The sequence below is a fragment of the Amblyraja radiata genome, chromosome 12 (genome assembly GCF_010909765.2).
Source record: "Amblyraja radiata isolate CabotCenter1 chromosome 12, sAmbRad1.1.pri, whole genome shotgun sequence".
NCBI classification, from domain to species: domain Eukaryota; kingdom Metazoa; phylum Chordata; class Chondrichthyes; order Rajiformes; family Rajidae; genus Amblyraja; species Amblyraja radiata.
Window position 1 is genome coordinate 12,249,796 of NC_045967.1, and position 13,329 is coordinate 12,263,124.

The following is a 13,329-nucleotide window of genomic DNA, read 5'->3' on the forward strand; positions in this document are numbered from 1 at the left end:
CCTGGGTACACTTCAAATAAGGCAAGCAGATGGGAAATGAGTGAAGTGCTGCTCTGTGTGCAGTAGATCTCAGCGAGCTCACCCACTTGGTATTCCGCCCACAACGCTGCCTGCAGACTGCAATGAGGCTGAGAGTATGCAGTACGCCATCGAGAGTCATGGACAGGAACAATGCTGCAAACAAGGTGGGGACGGCTGCTGTGTGTGAACGCTCGCAGACAAAGCTTGATCATTCCTCTGGCCCTTGCGGCTGCTGCTGCTGCTGCTGCTGGTCATGCAATCAGCAGCCTGCACAGCTACAGGGTACGACTGCCCCTGGTACTCATGCCCTGCATCACTCCGACTGGAATACCCGAAACAGATGTTTCAAGGGGACAGCTGGGAATTAACTTTAAGGCAGAGATTCAAAGGAGAACTGATTACCGGGGGAGTTGCTGTTTTACAGAAACCCAGGAAAGGTTATATGAAGATAGTCACAACAAGATGCAGTAAGTCAGCGGGGCAGGCAGCATCTCCGGAGAAAAGGAACAGGTGATGTTAGGGGTCGAGACCCTTCTTCAGACCAACAGCTTAAACCAGCATCTGCAGTTCCTTCCTACACAAAGGTTATAGGATGTGATCTTGACCTGCTCATAAGGTGAAAGCCTAAGGGCAGGTGATGCAAAATGATACCATTTATTAAAATGCATAACAGCCAGGGCACTGTATAAAGGGGGACTTGAGCACAAGACAACACACACCTCATACTTCAGCCACAAAAAGCAACGAATGCCAACTCAGTTGTTCTGTCTACAGCTGGGACTGCTGGCTTTATGTTAACCAAAGGTACACAGGGCAAAGATTCAGTCACAGATGAGGCACTGCTTCATTGAATGAGCAGACAATCTCTATTCTCTCTCTACCACTCTATGTTACGTTCCAGGGGCAATTTGGCTTTGGCACAGCTGTGACATTCAGCTACAATTTGTAAGTCTCTTGAAGGCTGTTGCTTTAAATTGGCCAAGTCCACGAGATTACATTCACTGCACCCCCCCCTTCCCGCCTAAAATAAAACATTACAAACGTGATACTTGCAGAAAGTGCACAAGAAATCAGCATTAATACAGATTGTCTCTCCAGCAAAACTCAAGGGGAACACACTAGCAGCCTCAAGTCTTTTCCACATGATGAATAGTGTGCCAGTGCTTGCAGTGGTTTATGTCCTTTGGTGGTGAAAGCTGATTGATATTCCCACCTTATGCAGCAAACACTGATCCAAGCAAATTGCTCTTCCAGTCACAGAGCGAATGCTGAACACAGTCTGTTAGAAAATATATACACGCGCAAACTGCTCTTGTAATGCTGCACACCATCACTCATGTAAAATCTGAAGCAATAACTCAGGCAGGGGTGATTGTTGCAGGATTTAACGGGCAGATGCAATCTGTGCATTATTTGGCATGCGATTTTCAATCGATAGCAGCCCCCCCCCCCGACTATTTCTTGTGAAGTTTGGCATTGGAAGGCTTGATCTGAGATGAGTGAAGGGTTTGGGTTCTAAAGTCGGAATGTTTTATTCTTCCAGTTCACTTGGGTCTCTGTCCCTGACTCATCTTAACGCACTTTGCAGATTAAGAAAGGTGATCTTACACATCTGTGATTTATCTACCCTGTGCCTTTATATGAATCGTTTTATTCTGCGTAAACACAGAGTTGGAAAATGGATCGATGGGGAAGGGCAGGGGGACTCGTTGAGTATTTAATACTATCCATGTATTTAATACAGTCAGCATCTCTAATCTATGCAATCCAAACCAGGATATGCATGTGAATCATGCCTCTTCACACCCACCATCTTCCCTGCCACTGCAATAGATACATCTGTTAAATGTTAATTGTTTTCATAAGTAAGAAAGAAATCCCTTAGCTACAGTACATGCTCTAAGCAAGTAGTTTATCTTGCCATGTTCCTCACATTCAAGTCAAATACTTTCACATTATCCATTACTTTCTACGTGCAACCTACACGCCAACATTGTATCTAGTCTAACCGCTGTGACTACTCCATTCTTCATCTAACACTGATGTAAATGGCTACTCCATTGCTTGAAGCAACATTTTCTTTCCCCCAATAAGCAGCCATTTTACTTGAAATAAATGAAATAAGAAGCCATTTTAAACAGAGGTTGGTGTCCGGGTAGAGTCTGTCTTCTCCAGCACGGTGATCTTAGACCTTACACGCGACGTCGGCAGGTGGCTTCTCTGACTGTGTCTCCAGGAGGTTTCTCTCAGCTGCAGCCAGATCCAGTCAGACAATCAGAGGGAAACAAAGCACACAGATCATGGTGAACGAGGCGGGCACACTGAACACGGAGCCCAGGTGAACACTGAACACTTCCTTCCCCACCTCCCTCAAGAGTCCACTGCACATCCAAACAGTGACACCGATGCAGTCTGAGCCAACCTTCGCCACCTGTGTTGAGTTTGTGATCCTAATGAGGAATTGCTGCTGACATTCCCCCATAAGCTGGGATACTATCCCATTGTGGATAATGAACTTTGCCAAGGGCCTGATGTGCTGCAGTGCTGAGAACTATATCCTGCACTCTTTGCTCTATTTATTGTACTGGAGTCTGATTGAGATTACTAGGCTACAAGTGTGTGATCTCTTTATGAACAAACAAGATCACCAATTCCCACCTCAGCAAGATTTTCACTCACTGAAAGTCAGGTCTAAACATGAAGTTCATGAGGGAAGAAAACAAACTGCTGGAAGAACTCAGCGGAACAGGCAGCATCAGAGAGAAATTGTGCCTATCTTTGGTGTAAACCAGCATCTGCAGTTCCTGCATACGCAAGTACCTGCAGATGCTGGTTTATACCAAAGGTAGACACAAAGTGCTGGAGTAACTCAGTGGATCATACAGCATTTCTGGAGAAGAAGGATGGGTGACGTTTCGGGTCGGGCCCCTTCGTCAGACTCCGAAGAAGTATCTAACGAAGGATCCCGACCCAAAACGTCTCTCATCCTTTTTCTCCAAATAAGCTGCCTGACCCGCTGAGTTACTCCAGTGACATGTCTATCTTTGGACAAATACCATTTTGGGCAGTGGCGGACTGGGTCTAAAAATATTGGTTACCAGGAGACAAAGGGGGCCCTCCCACAACCTCAATGCTATAATTTAACACTTGCCATCTCTTGCTATCACTTCATCAGGGGCCCACTTGCCATCAGGCAAGCTGTCACTCTGGCCAGTCCGCCACTGATTTTGAGTTGCGTTCATCAGGCTGAGGAAAGGTCCTATCATAAAATGTGATTTGTCCATTTCCCTCCATTGACGCTGCCCGACCCGATGAGTTCTCCAACAGTTTGTTTCTTGCTCACGATCCCTGCATCTGCTGTCTCTTGTGCCTCCAGGAGGCATTGGATATCGAGTGGGAAGTCAACAGCAACTTAACGGCAAGCAAGTCACAGCAGTGGGTTAGTCAGGGCTGCCTCGGGTCACAAGTAACTTGGCATAGAAAGTCAAACCAACCAAAGCTTGATCAGAAAAATGAAGCATAATGTAAGGATGAAAATGAGCTTGGAAATAAAATGAAAAAGAAAATGGACATGCAAAGAAAAATCCAGAACCTGAGGTGACCAGAGAGAGAAGGAAAGATCCAACAAAGGAGGAGAGACTCTTCACAAGTTGAATGAGGCACTCAGACGCTCCCTGTAAGCAGGCAGTAATATCATTGTTACAGTGGTGACATTCATTTAGTTAGGCATTAATGGTGCGGGGGCAATGGACATTGAATAGCATCAACAGAGTTGAACTGGAGCTATGAGTAACACACAAAGACACAGTGGCACAGCGGTAGAGTTCCTGCCTCCAGCGCCAGAAACCCGGGGTCGATCCTGACTACGGGCGTTTGTCTGTATGGAGTTTGCAACTTCTCCCTATGACTGTGTGGGTTTCTCCCTGTGTGGGTTTTCTCCGTGTGCTCCGATTTCTTCCCACATTCCAAAGACGTACAGGTTTGTTGTTTCATTGGCTTTGGTAAAATAGTGATTTATCCCTAGAGTGCTAGATGGCTGGTTGGCACGGGCTCGGTGGGCCGAAGGGCCTGTTTCCCCGCTGTACCTCTAAAGTCTAAAGGACTCTTAGACAGGTGTCTGAATAGAAAAGGTTTCGGGGGGGATACGAGGGATCAGCAAATGGGACTAGCTTTGATGTGGCACGGACGAGTTGGGCAGAAGGGCCTGTTTCTGTGCCGTATGCCTCCTTGAGCTGCAAACCTCTTCAAGGCAACTGAAAGTGGATCCTTATTCAATATGTTTCTATTACCTTCATGTAAGTGGCACGAGATTGTGCTCCAAGATGGCGGCTGCCCACCAACCAGCAGAGTTACTGAGATGCCAGTTATTGGTGGTGATGTGGAGCAAGGAAGTCATATTGACATCAATGAAATTCTCAAGGGAAGTCTAAGGAGAGATTCTATGGTGCACGAAACCAAAACAAGGGCAGCGCAGTGTTGCAGCTGGTAGAGCTGCTGCCTCATAGCGCCAGAGACCCGGGTTTGATCCTGATCTCGGCCGCTGTCTGTGTGGAGTTTGCACGTTCTTCACGACACTGCGTAGATTTCCTCCAGCAGCTCTGATTTCCTCCCACATCCTAAAGACGTGCAGGATTTTGTAGGTTAATTGGCTTCTGTAAATTGCCCCTAGTGTGTAAACAGTGGATGAGAAAGTGGAATAACATAGACCTAGTGTGGGTGGGTGATCGATGGTTGTAGTGGATTCGGTGTGTCTGTTGCTATGCTGTATCTACTTTAAACTAAAATGACAAGAAAGCAGGAATGAAAGGAACTAAAAGTGGAAAGAATGCAGCGTTTCCCGTTGCTTGGAAATATTGACGATGTATTTTACAGGAGGGGCAGTAAACAGGCACTCACCTTGTGGCTCAGACATGGTCCCAGCTTCAACATTTTCCCCTTTCAGGTAAACTTGATTGAGGGTCCCTGCGGAGTTAAGGTGCAGACACCAACACAAATCTTAGCTTCAGATATCAATGATTTTTGAATGAATCAGTGAAGATCCGCAATAAATAATTTACTTCCAAGAAATATACAAAAACTGTTTATGGAAAGACAGGGTGGGTATAATTTGAGAGGGGAACATAATTTTAAAAAACTCAATGTCAGAACAACTCTTAAAAGTATATGCATAGCCATCTGTGGGGTGAATTTGTGGAATGGTCTGGAACAGGAGACAAATCTTAGCACAAACATAATTCAGTTAAAAAAGATGTACATAAACACTTGTTTAAAAGGATATTGGGATGAGGATAGGTGAGTGGGATATTTGTTATACTGATTGTATTGGGAAGGGTAATTATAGGGTGATGGGTTGTATATACGACTAAGATACTGTATAGTATATGAGGGTTTTTTATTTTATTTTTATTTTTTTTCTCTCTTTTTTGTATGGCTTTGTAAATATTTGATTAGTGTATAAATGTAAATAATTTGGTGTACATATAGTGGCTGGTGTACATATGGTGTACATATAGTGTCTGGTGTACATGTGGTGTACATATAGCTGCTGGTGTACATATGGTGTACATATAGCTGCTAAATTTGTATGATAATTACAAGCAGTTGAATAAGGGGTGGGAATTAATAAGCTTTGGCTTCTTCCTGCTCCTTTTCGGACACATATGATTTCATTTATTTCTAGATATTGTTTATGACACTTTATAAATATTCTTGTTTTGTTTTTTGTATGTTGTTTCACACTTGCTTTTTATTCTTTTATTCTGTTCGAAATAAAGAATTAAATATAAAATAAAATGAAATTAAATTAAAAACAAGATCCAATGAATGGAGCGATATGGATCATGTGCAGGCAGATGAGTTCCGTTTATCTCGGCTTCTTGTTCAGCACGGAGATTGTGGGCCGAAGGGCCTGTTCCAGTGCTGTGCTGTTCTATGTTCACAGCTTTAAGGTGAGAGGGGCAAAGTTTAAAGGGGATGTGTGGGGCAAGAGGATGCTGCGAGTCCGGAAGGTGCTGCCAGGTGTGACGGTCCAGACATTGTGGGGCCGAAGGGCCTGTTCTTGTGCTGTACAATTCTATATCACCCTGAGTAACGGATCTGTATACAGTGACAGCTGAAATAACTGGTGGAAACCATCCAAATTGGGCTCTTTTCTCTTTGATAAAGGTTGCAATGCTGATCCTAGTCCCTAGCTGAGGGTGAATTACTTCAGACAGAGGGTTATGTCAATGGTCGTTTCAATGGGCAGATGGGTGGGGAGTTTGTATTGCCACTAAGGTCTGGGCCCGTGTGCGAGGATTCAGACTGAGGTGACAATGGTCACTCTGTGCCCATGGATTTCCTGCCTGCCTGGGCTGGTCATGGATAGGGCACGGCTTCCACAGCGACAGGGGACATGCTCAGGTACTGGAAACGGGGGGAGCCACGTGCCAGGGGCACAGGCTGGAGGAGGGGGCATAGAGAGAGAGAGGAGGGGGGGGGGGGCGCGAGAGAGAGAGAGAGAGGAGGGGAGGGGGGAGAGTGAGAGAGGAGGGGAGAGAGAGAGGAGGGGAGATAGTAGAGGATGGGGAGAGTGAGAGAGGAGGGGGAGAGAGAGAGAGGAGGGGAGAGAGAGGAGGGGGAGAGAGAGAGGAGGGGAGGGGGGAGAGTGAGAGAGGAGGGGAGAGATAGAGTGGAGGGGGGGGCGAGAGAGAGAGGAGGGGAGCGGGCGGCAGATCGCGTGGGGCGGCAGCCTCCCCACCAGGCGCCGGGCCCGAGCGAGGCTGCGACCGGTGTGGACCCGAGCGAGGCTGCGACCGGTGTGGACCCGAGCGAGGCTCGGAGCGATCTGAGGACGGTCAAAAGCAGCGGCGGGTCGTGAAGTGAAAGTTAAGAAGACAAGAGGTACAGAAGACAGAACAGGGGTGACGTCACTCGTAGCGCGAGCAGAGGCAGGCAGTCAGATCGATTGTGACGTCATCAGTGAGACCATCTCGTTTATTTTCTAAATTATTTGAGATTCGTGAACATTTTCATAAATAACTCGAGAAATAATGCATGAAATTTTCATATAAGGCAATTTTTGATTTCACGGGATAAATCTCTACCGGAATATGTAAACATTTTATCGTTAGCGCATCGTTTCTTCGAGTAGATGTGATCACACACAAACAAATAAATACACACACACACACACATCCACATCCAAGATCAGAGTTTTATAGGTATAAGGATGGGGAGAAAGCAGGAACGGGGTACTGATTTTGAATGATCAGCCATGATTATATTGAATGGCGGTGTTGGCTGGAAGGGCCAAATTGCCGACTCCTGCACCTATTTTCTATGTGTCTATGTATCGATAGTTAAATGAAACAGTGGCGCAGCTGGAAGAGCTGATGCCTCATAGCGCCAGTGACCTGAGTTCGTTCCTAAACTGTCTGTGCGGTGTTTGCGTTTCCTCCGGATGCTCCGGTTTCCTCCCACATTTCTAAGATGTGCAGGTTTGTAGGTTACTTGGCCCTATGTAAATTGTCCATGACTCGATGGTCGTTGTGGACGGTGAGGAGAGGGAGCGCGCGGTCTGGCCGACTGGGCCTTCAAGGTCGGCTGCGGGAGGCGTCCCCAGGCACAGAGGTGGATGAATGCGGAGAGGGATGCCAGTTCACAGGCCGACCCACTCATCCAAGGAAGGCGATGGCTGGAAGCCCCGCAGCAGCCTGGTGCTTGCCAGGATCGGGCACCGCTCACAAGAACTAGAGCGCAGACTGGAATTTGAAAATGCCGGCAAAAACCTGGCGGTGCCTGTGAGCAGGATCAGTAGACTATTTCTGTACACTTGCGGATGTTGGGGGAGTCCAGAACCGGGGGCCACAGTTTAAGAATAAGAGGTAAGCCATTTAGAACGGAAACGTGGAAACACTTTTTCTCACAGATAGTGGTGAGTCTGTGGAATTCTCTGCCTGAGAGGGCGGTGGAGGCCGGTTCTCTGGATACTTTCAAGAGAGAGCTTGATAGGGCTCTTAAAGATAGCGGAGTTGGGGGACATGGGGAGAAGGCAGGAACGGGGTACTGATTGTGGATGATCAGCCATGATCACATTGAATGGCGGTGCTGGCTCGAAGGGCCGAATGGCCTACTCCTGCACCTATTGTCTATTGTATGGCAATGCTCTACTGGACTGTATGTAAGGAAATAATTTCACCGTGCGTTTGCACAAGTGACAATAAAGCTCCGTTGAAACCACTGAACTCGATGGGCCGAAGGGCCTGTTTCCAGGCTGTATCTGTAAGCTAAACTGCACTAACGTAGATGGAAAGGTTCTCGAGCAGCTGAAACATCAGCATTGCTCAACTGGCAGCAGGAAATAGGGTAACTGTGAATCTACTATACCTTGCATTTTAAAGCACAGTTGCTTCTTCTGATAGGCAATGTAGCTGGAGATGGCACCCACCAAAGTTGCCGCCACCGCAGTGACAATCCCTGCGATTGTTGTCTCAGGCAGAGCAACTACAAGAGGAAGGAAAACAGTGAAGGAGAAACAACGTCCCGACACGAGTAACGAAGCTAACGTCACGTGTGGTGAAAACTGCCCAACGCATCACCGGTTCCTCGCTCCCCTCCATTGAGTCTGTCCAGAGCAAGCGATGTCTGCGTAGGGCGCTCAGCATCGTCAAGGACTGCTCCCACCCCAACCACAGACTGTTTACCCTCCTCCCATCCGGGAGGCGCCACAGGTCTCTCCATTGCCGGACCAGCAGGTCCAGGAGCAGCTTCTTCCCTGTGGCTGTTACAGAACTTAACTCTGCACCTTGGTGATTGCCAGTCACCCCCCCCCCCCCCCCCCCCCCCCCCCCCCCCCCCCCCCGCCCCGGACCTCCTTCCCCCAGAAAAATTGCACTATTGCTAATGTATGTACATATATATATTTTGCTGTTCCATTATTCTATGTTCGCTCTTCTGGGAGAGATGCTAACTGCATTTCGTTGTCTCTGTACTGTACACTGCACAATGACAATTTCACTGCACATCTCGTATGTGTATGTGACGAATAAACTTGACTAAAGATTGAATCTGAATCTGAATCTGAATCTGGATCTAAATCTGAGTCTAAATCTGTGTTTTCCAAAAACACAGTCCCGGTCCAGCACCCATATTCCGACATCCTTGGTTCCAGAGTCTTTCAGGATTATCCATTTTGTTACACCACTAGAGGTCCAACGGCACCAGAACGGTCCGCCCAGGCCACCAGGGAGTCGGGATACTGGTCCCCAAATCCGGCTATGGGGCCGGGCCGGAGTTCCAGATCCCCGGCCACAGGGGACATATTCGACCCGCCGATCGGCCACGGAAGTGCCAATGAGGTTGAGATCGAATGCCGCACCCATCCTCGGCACCATGTTTTCGGGGGGACTTCCCCTATCATATGCCGGGTTTGTCCTGCACCCACCTCTTTTCCAGCCTTCTCTCCCCCACTACAATCAGTCTGAAGAAGGGTCCCAACCCAAACCGTCACCTTTCCATGTCCTCCAGAGATGCTGCCTGACCCGCTGAGTTACTTCAATACTTTGTATTCTATGCACGATTCCAGTATCTGCATTTACTTTTGACATATGGCCATGGAGTCATACAGCATGGAAACAGGCCCTTCGGCCCAACTTGCTCATGCTGACCTAGATGCCCCTTCTATGTCTGTCTCAATCTGTCACATTTGGCCTGTTTCCCTCTAAACCTTTTCTCTCCACGTTTAAATGTTGTTGGGTCACTTGCCTCAATTACCCCCCCCACCAGTGCGTTCCATATAACCACCAACCTCCAGGTGAAAACGTTCCCCCTCTGGTTCATTTCCCTCTCACCTTAAACCTATGTCCTCGGGTTCTTGATTCCCTTACTCCTGGTAAAAGACTCAGTGTATCTAATCTATCTATTCCCCTCATATAAACCTCGACAAGTCATCCCTCATCCTTCTGCACTCCAAGGAATAAAATCCTAGCCTCCCTGCCCTCTCTCTGTAGCTCAGGCCTCGAGTCCCGGCCACCCATATACTGAAGTACATTGTCCCGATCCTCCCCTAACTCATCTATCAACCATCAATGCATTGAATTGAAAATCCATGTCATCGCTTCCCAGCTCCATTTCTCTGGAATGTCTTCCATTCCCATTTTCTAGCATGCGTCATCCTATTGACTTTAGAGCCCCATTCTGGATCAGGAGCAGCTTCTTCCCATCAGGCTATTGAACAGTACAAACACCAAGTACACTTTGAACTGCGAACTATCTTGGTTGCGCAGTGTGGATGGAGTCAATTGAAGGGAGGTTGGTTTGTGTGATGGTCTAGGCCGCGTCCACGATTCTCTGCAACGTCTCGTGGTGTTGGATGGAATGGTTCTAAGGTTCAGTTAATGGCGCCGTGGCAGGCTGGCAAATTAGCAGCAGCTAATTCACAGGTTCAACGGCCGCATGAGAACTCTTACCGTCTTTCTGGTCGTCAGGAGGCAGAGGGTCATCTGGAATACAAGAGAAGAAGTTATTTTCACCGCAGAAGACCCGGCTGGGCCGCCGACTGTACGGGGAGTCTCCAAGCCGGCCCGTGATCGCACCCCCCCCCCCCCCCAAAGACCAGAGACCAGAGAGGAGGGAGCTGACGGCAGTGGACATGAGGAGCAAGGCCAGTTGGAGATGAGTTGGGGTCTTGCCTTCACGCGCCCTCATGGTCGGCTGCGGGAGATGCCGCATGGTCACTAAGGTGGTCGGGCGAGGATTGGGACGAGGATCGGGCGAGGATCTGGAAGAAAGCGATGGCTGGAAACCTGGCAGCAGGCTGGGACCCGCCTGGATCGGGCCCCGCTCCGTAAGACCTAGAGCCCACGCACCCGACCGGACTTTGGAAATGGCGCCAAACCTGGTGCCTCTTTCACGCTGTCTGCTTAGCACGCAGCCAAAACTTTTCACTGTACCTCAGTACACGTGACAATAAACTAAATTGAAACTCAGTGGACTATTTTTGTAACAATTTGCTAATCGGAGATTGTACTTACGTTTGGCAATACTGAGCTGTGTGCAAAAAAAATCAATGCATGTTTGCACATGTGACATTGACCCTCAAGACGAATGAAATGGGGCAGGAATTGTAGGATTCAGTGGGGAAGTGGCCATCACTGTGGCTCTAGGGGCAGTTTGCTCACCTCTACTCAATGTCAAGGGTCAAAGCTGAACCGAGTACAGAAACCCAGGTTTGACCCTCTGCCGACATAGAACTAAGGGAGTTCTACACCATCAGAGGTAAAGCATAAAGTTGCCCCCCAGGTTCCTGTTGGAGTAAAGGGCTTGTCCCACTGTACGAGGTAATTCAAGAGTTCTCCCGAGTTTCCCCTGATTCGAACTCGGAGAATTATGGTAATAGCCGCTCGTAGGTACTCGGGGCTCTCGTGGACATTTTTCACAGTGCTGAAAAAACTGCGTTTCCCGAGTACCTGCCGTTAGCGTTACGAGCCGCTACGATACGTCCAGGAGCTTCGACGTACTCGCTACGTACATTCTACGTGCTTACCACGAGTTTGATTTTTTTTTAAACTCGGGAGAGCTCTTGAATTACCTCGTACAGTGGGACAGGCCCTTAAGTAGCAAGATGCTGCCTGATCCGCTGTTACTCCAGCACTTTGTGTTTTGTTCAATGCTCCAGCAACTGCAGTTCCTTGTGTCTACACAGTCAGAGCCACCGTGCTGCTCAGCATTAAAAGGTGACGGATCAGGAAACAGTCCCATGTTAAAACATTTCTTTGTTTTTGATCATAGGAGTGGGAGATTGCAACCTTCACGTGGTCCGCCCTGTTTCGACGAATGCAATCAACCTGGTGTGCACAATCAAATAAGATCAAATAGAACAAGTTGTCCTACAACTTTAGGCTGAGCACGTCACACGCAAGAAGAAAAAGACCAAACATTCCATTGCTAACCAACATGCTTGCACACTCAAGTGTGAATGCTTGCACACTCAAGTATTGAATACACTTAAAGAAGCCAACCGCGTGGAGTTTACCTTTCTTTCTCTCATCTGGTTTGTAGTCACCACCACCCAACACGTCATCAAGTTCGCTATCCGAAAAGTCAGAGCCTCCTGCACAAAAGGCAGAGAGAGAATCAATGTGTCAGGTCAGAACCAATTTAAATGAAAGTGGCAACACAAGAGTTGAGAGCCTCCCTCTGCTGCCGAAGTAAAGAGTTCATTCTCAGCTGCCAGAAGCAAGTGGAAGTTTTATCATCTCACTGACTGAGTGTGTTTTACATCACAGCATCTGCATTAGCAGGACCGGGTTCTCATTGTACGTTCCAGAAATGTCCCCTATATATCCTGTTCATTCCAAATATTATTACAGGTCTTCCCACCCAAGGTGAAAAATGTTGACATGCGAGAGGCAATCAGAAGACTGTTCTACCTTTGGGCTCATTAGTACGAGAGATAATGGTCTTGGAATCATGGAACGCTTTTGCAAACAGGCCTTGTTCACCCTCCACATCCTGCTTAGGCACACCAGCTGTCAATGTGTGGTTCACGTCAGGTTGGCTGACAAGCTAATGCTTTAGTTATGATTGGGATAAGTTGGATAATTCACAAGCAAGCCAATGAAATCCTTCACATAATGTGACACAACGCAATTTGGGGTGATATTGCTTGCCCGCTGCCTCACTGAAAAATCATGTGAAGACGACCTCTGAAAAATCCAGACACGACGTGGCTTGTGCTGCAGGCTGGTTTAACCATTCCCCAAATCAATGTTCGGCTGAAATAACTCAACAATTTCCACAACCTTCACAGAGCGACCTAATGGCAGGAAACTTGAGGCTTATCACACAAGTCATTTCAAGTTGACGTCATTTGTCAATGCATGTTAGGAAACATCCATTATATCGCGTGAAGGCCTATTCCTGTGGAGATGCTTAAATTAGTTGACCTAAAGACACCCGGTCTTGATCCAAATCAAGTTTCTTTCCACTTCCATCTTACTCACTATGTTCTCGTTAATTTTTGAATTTGACGTCTTATTTTAGTCTGAGGTTAGATGCAAATTTCAGGCAGCACACATAAAAATGACTCCAAACACACACTGATGTGATGGTAGAATTTGAGGGGTCAGGATAGAGAGAAGCCCTCAGAATCCAACCCAAACAGGAATGGGAGTGAACCGATGTCCCTGGAATGAGTTTCGTTGAATGAAAATGAACGAAAAATATTGTCCACCGTGTTAAATCGGGCACATTTCCCAAAGAATGCGTAAGAGGAGCCCAGTACTGAAAACACAGGATGTAGAAACAAAGAACTGCTGGTTTATAACC

At 47.5% G+C, this 13,329-nt stretch overlaps 1 protein-coding gene across 1 annotated transcript in view; it reads right to left on the reverse strand.

Annotated features, from left to right (window-relative positions):
- Positions 1-661: 661 nt before the first annotated feature.
- The window catches only part of cd99l2 (CD99 molecule like 2), a 155,062-nt gene continuing 142,394 nt past the window's right edge, over positions 662-13,329 (reverse strand). The window contains exons 7-11 of the mRNA XM_033030254.1: positions 12,035-12,112; positions 10,470-10,502; positions 8,389-8,505; positions 4,918-4,983; positions 662-2,271 (exon numbers count right to left, since the gene is read on the reverse strand). Of these exons, the coding sequence (XP_032886145.1) occupies positions 2,207-2,271; positions 4,918-4,983; positions 8,389-8,505; positions 10,470-10,502; positions 12,035-12,112 (359 nt within the window). The 3' untranslated portion in view covers positions 662-2,206. The remainder of the gene's footprint in view (positions 2,272-4,917; positions 4,984-8,388; positions 8,506-10,469; positions 10,503-12,034; positions 12,113-13,329) is intronic.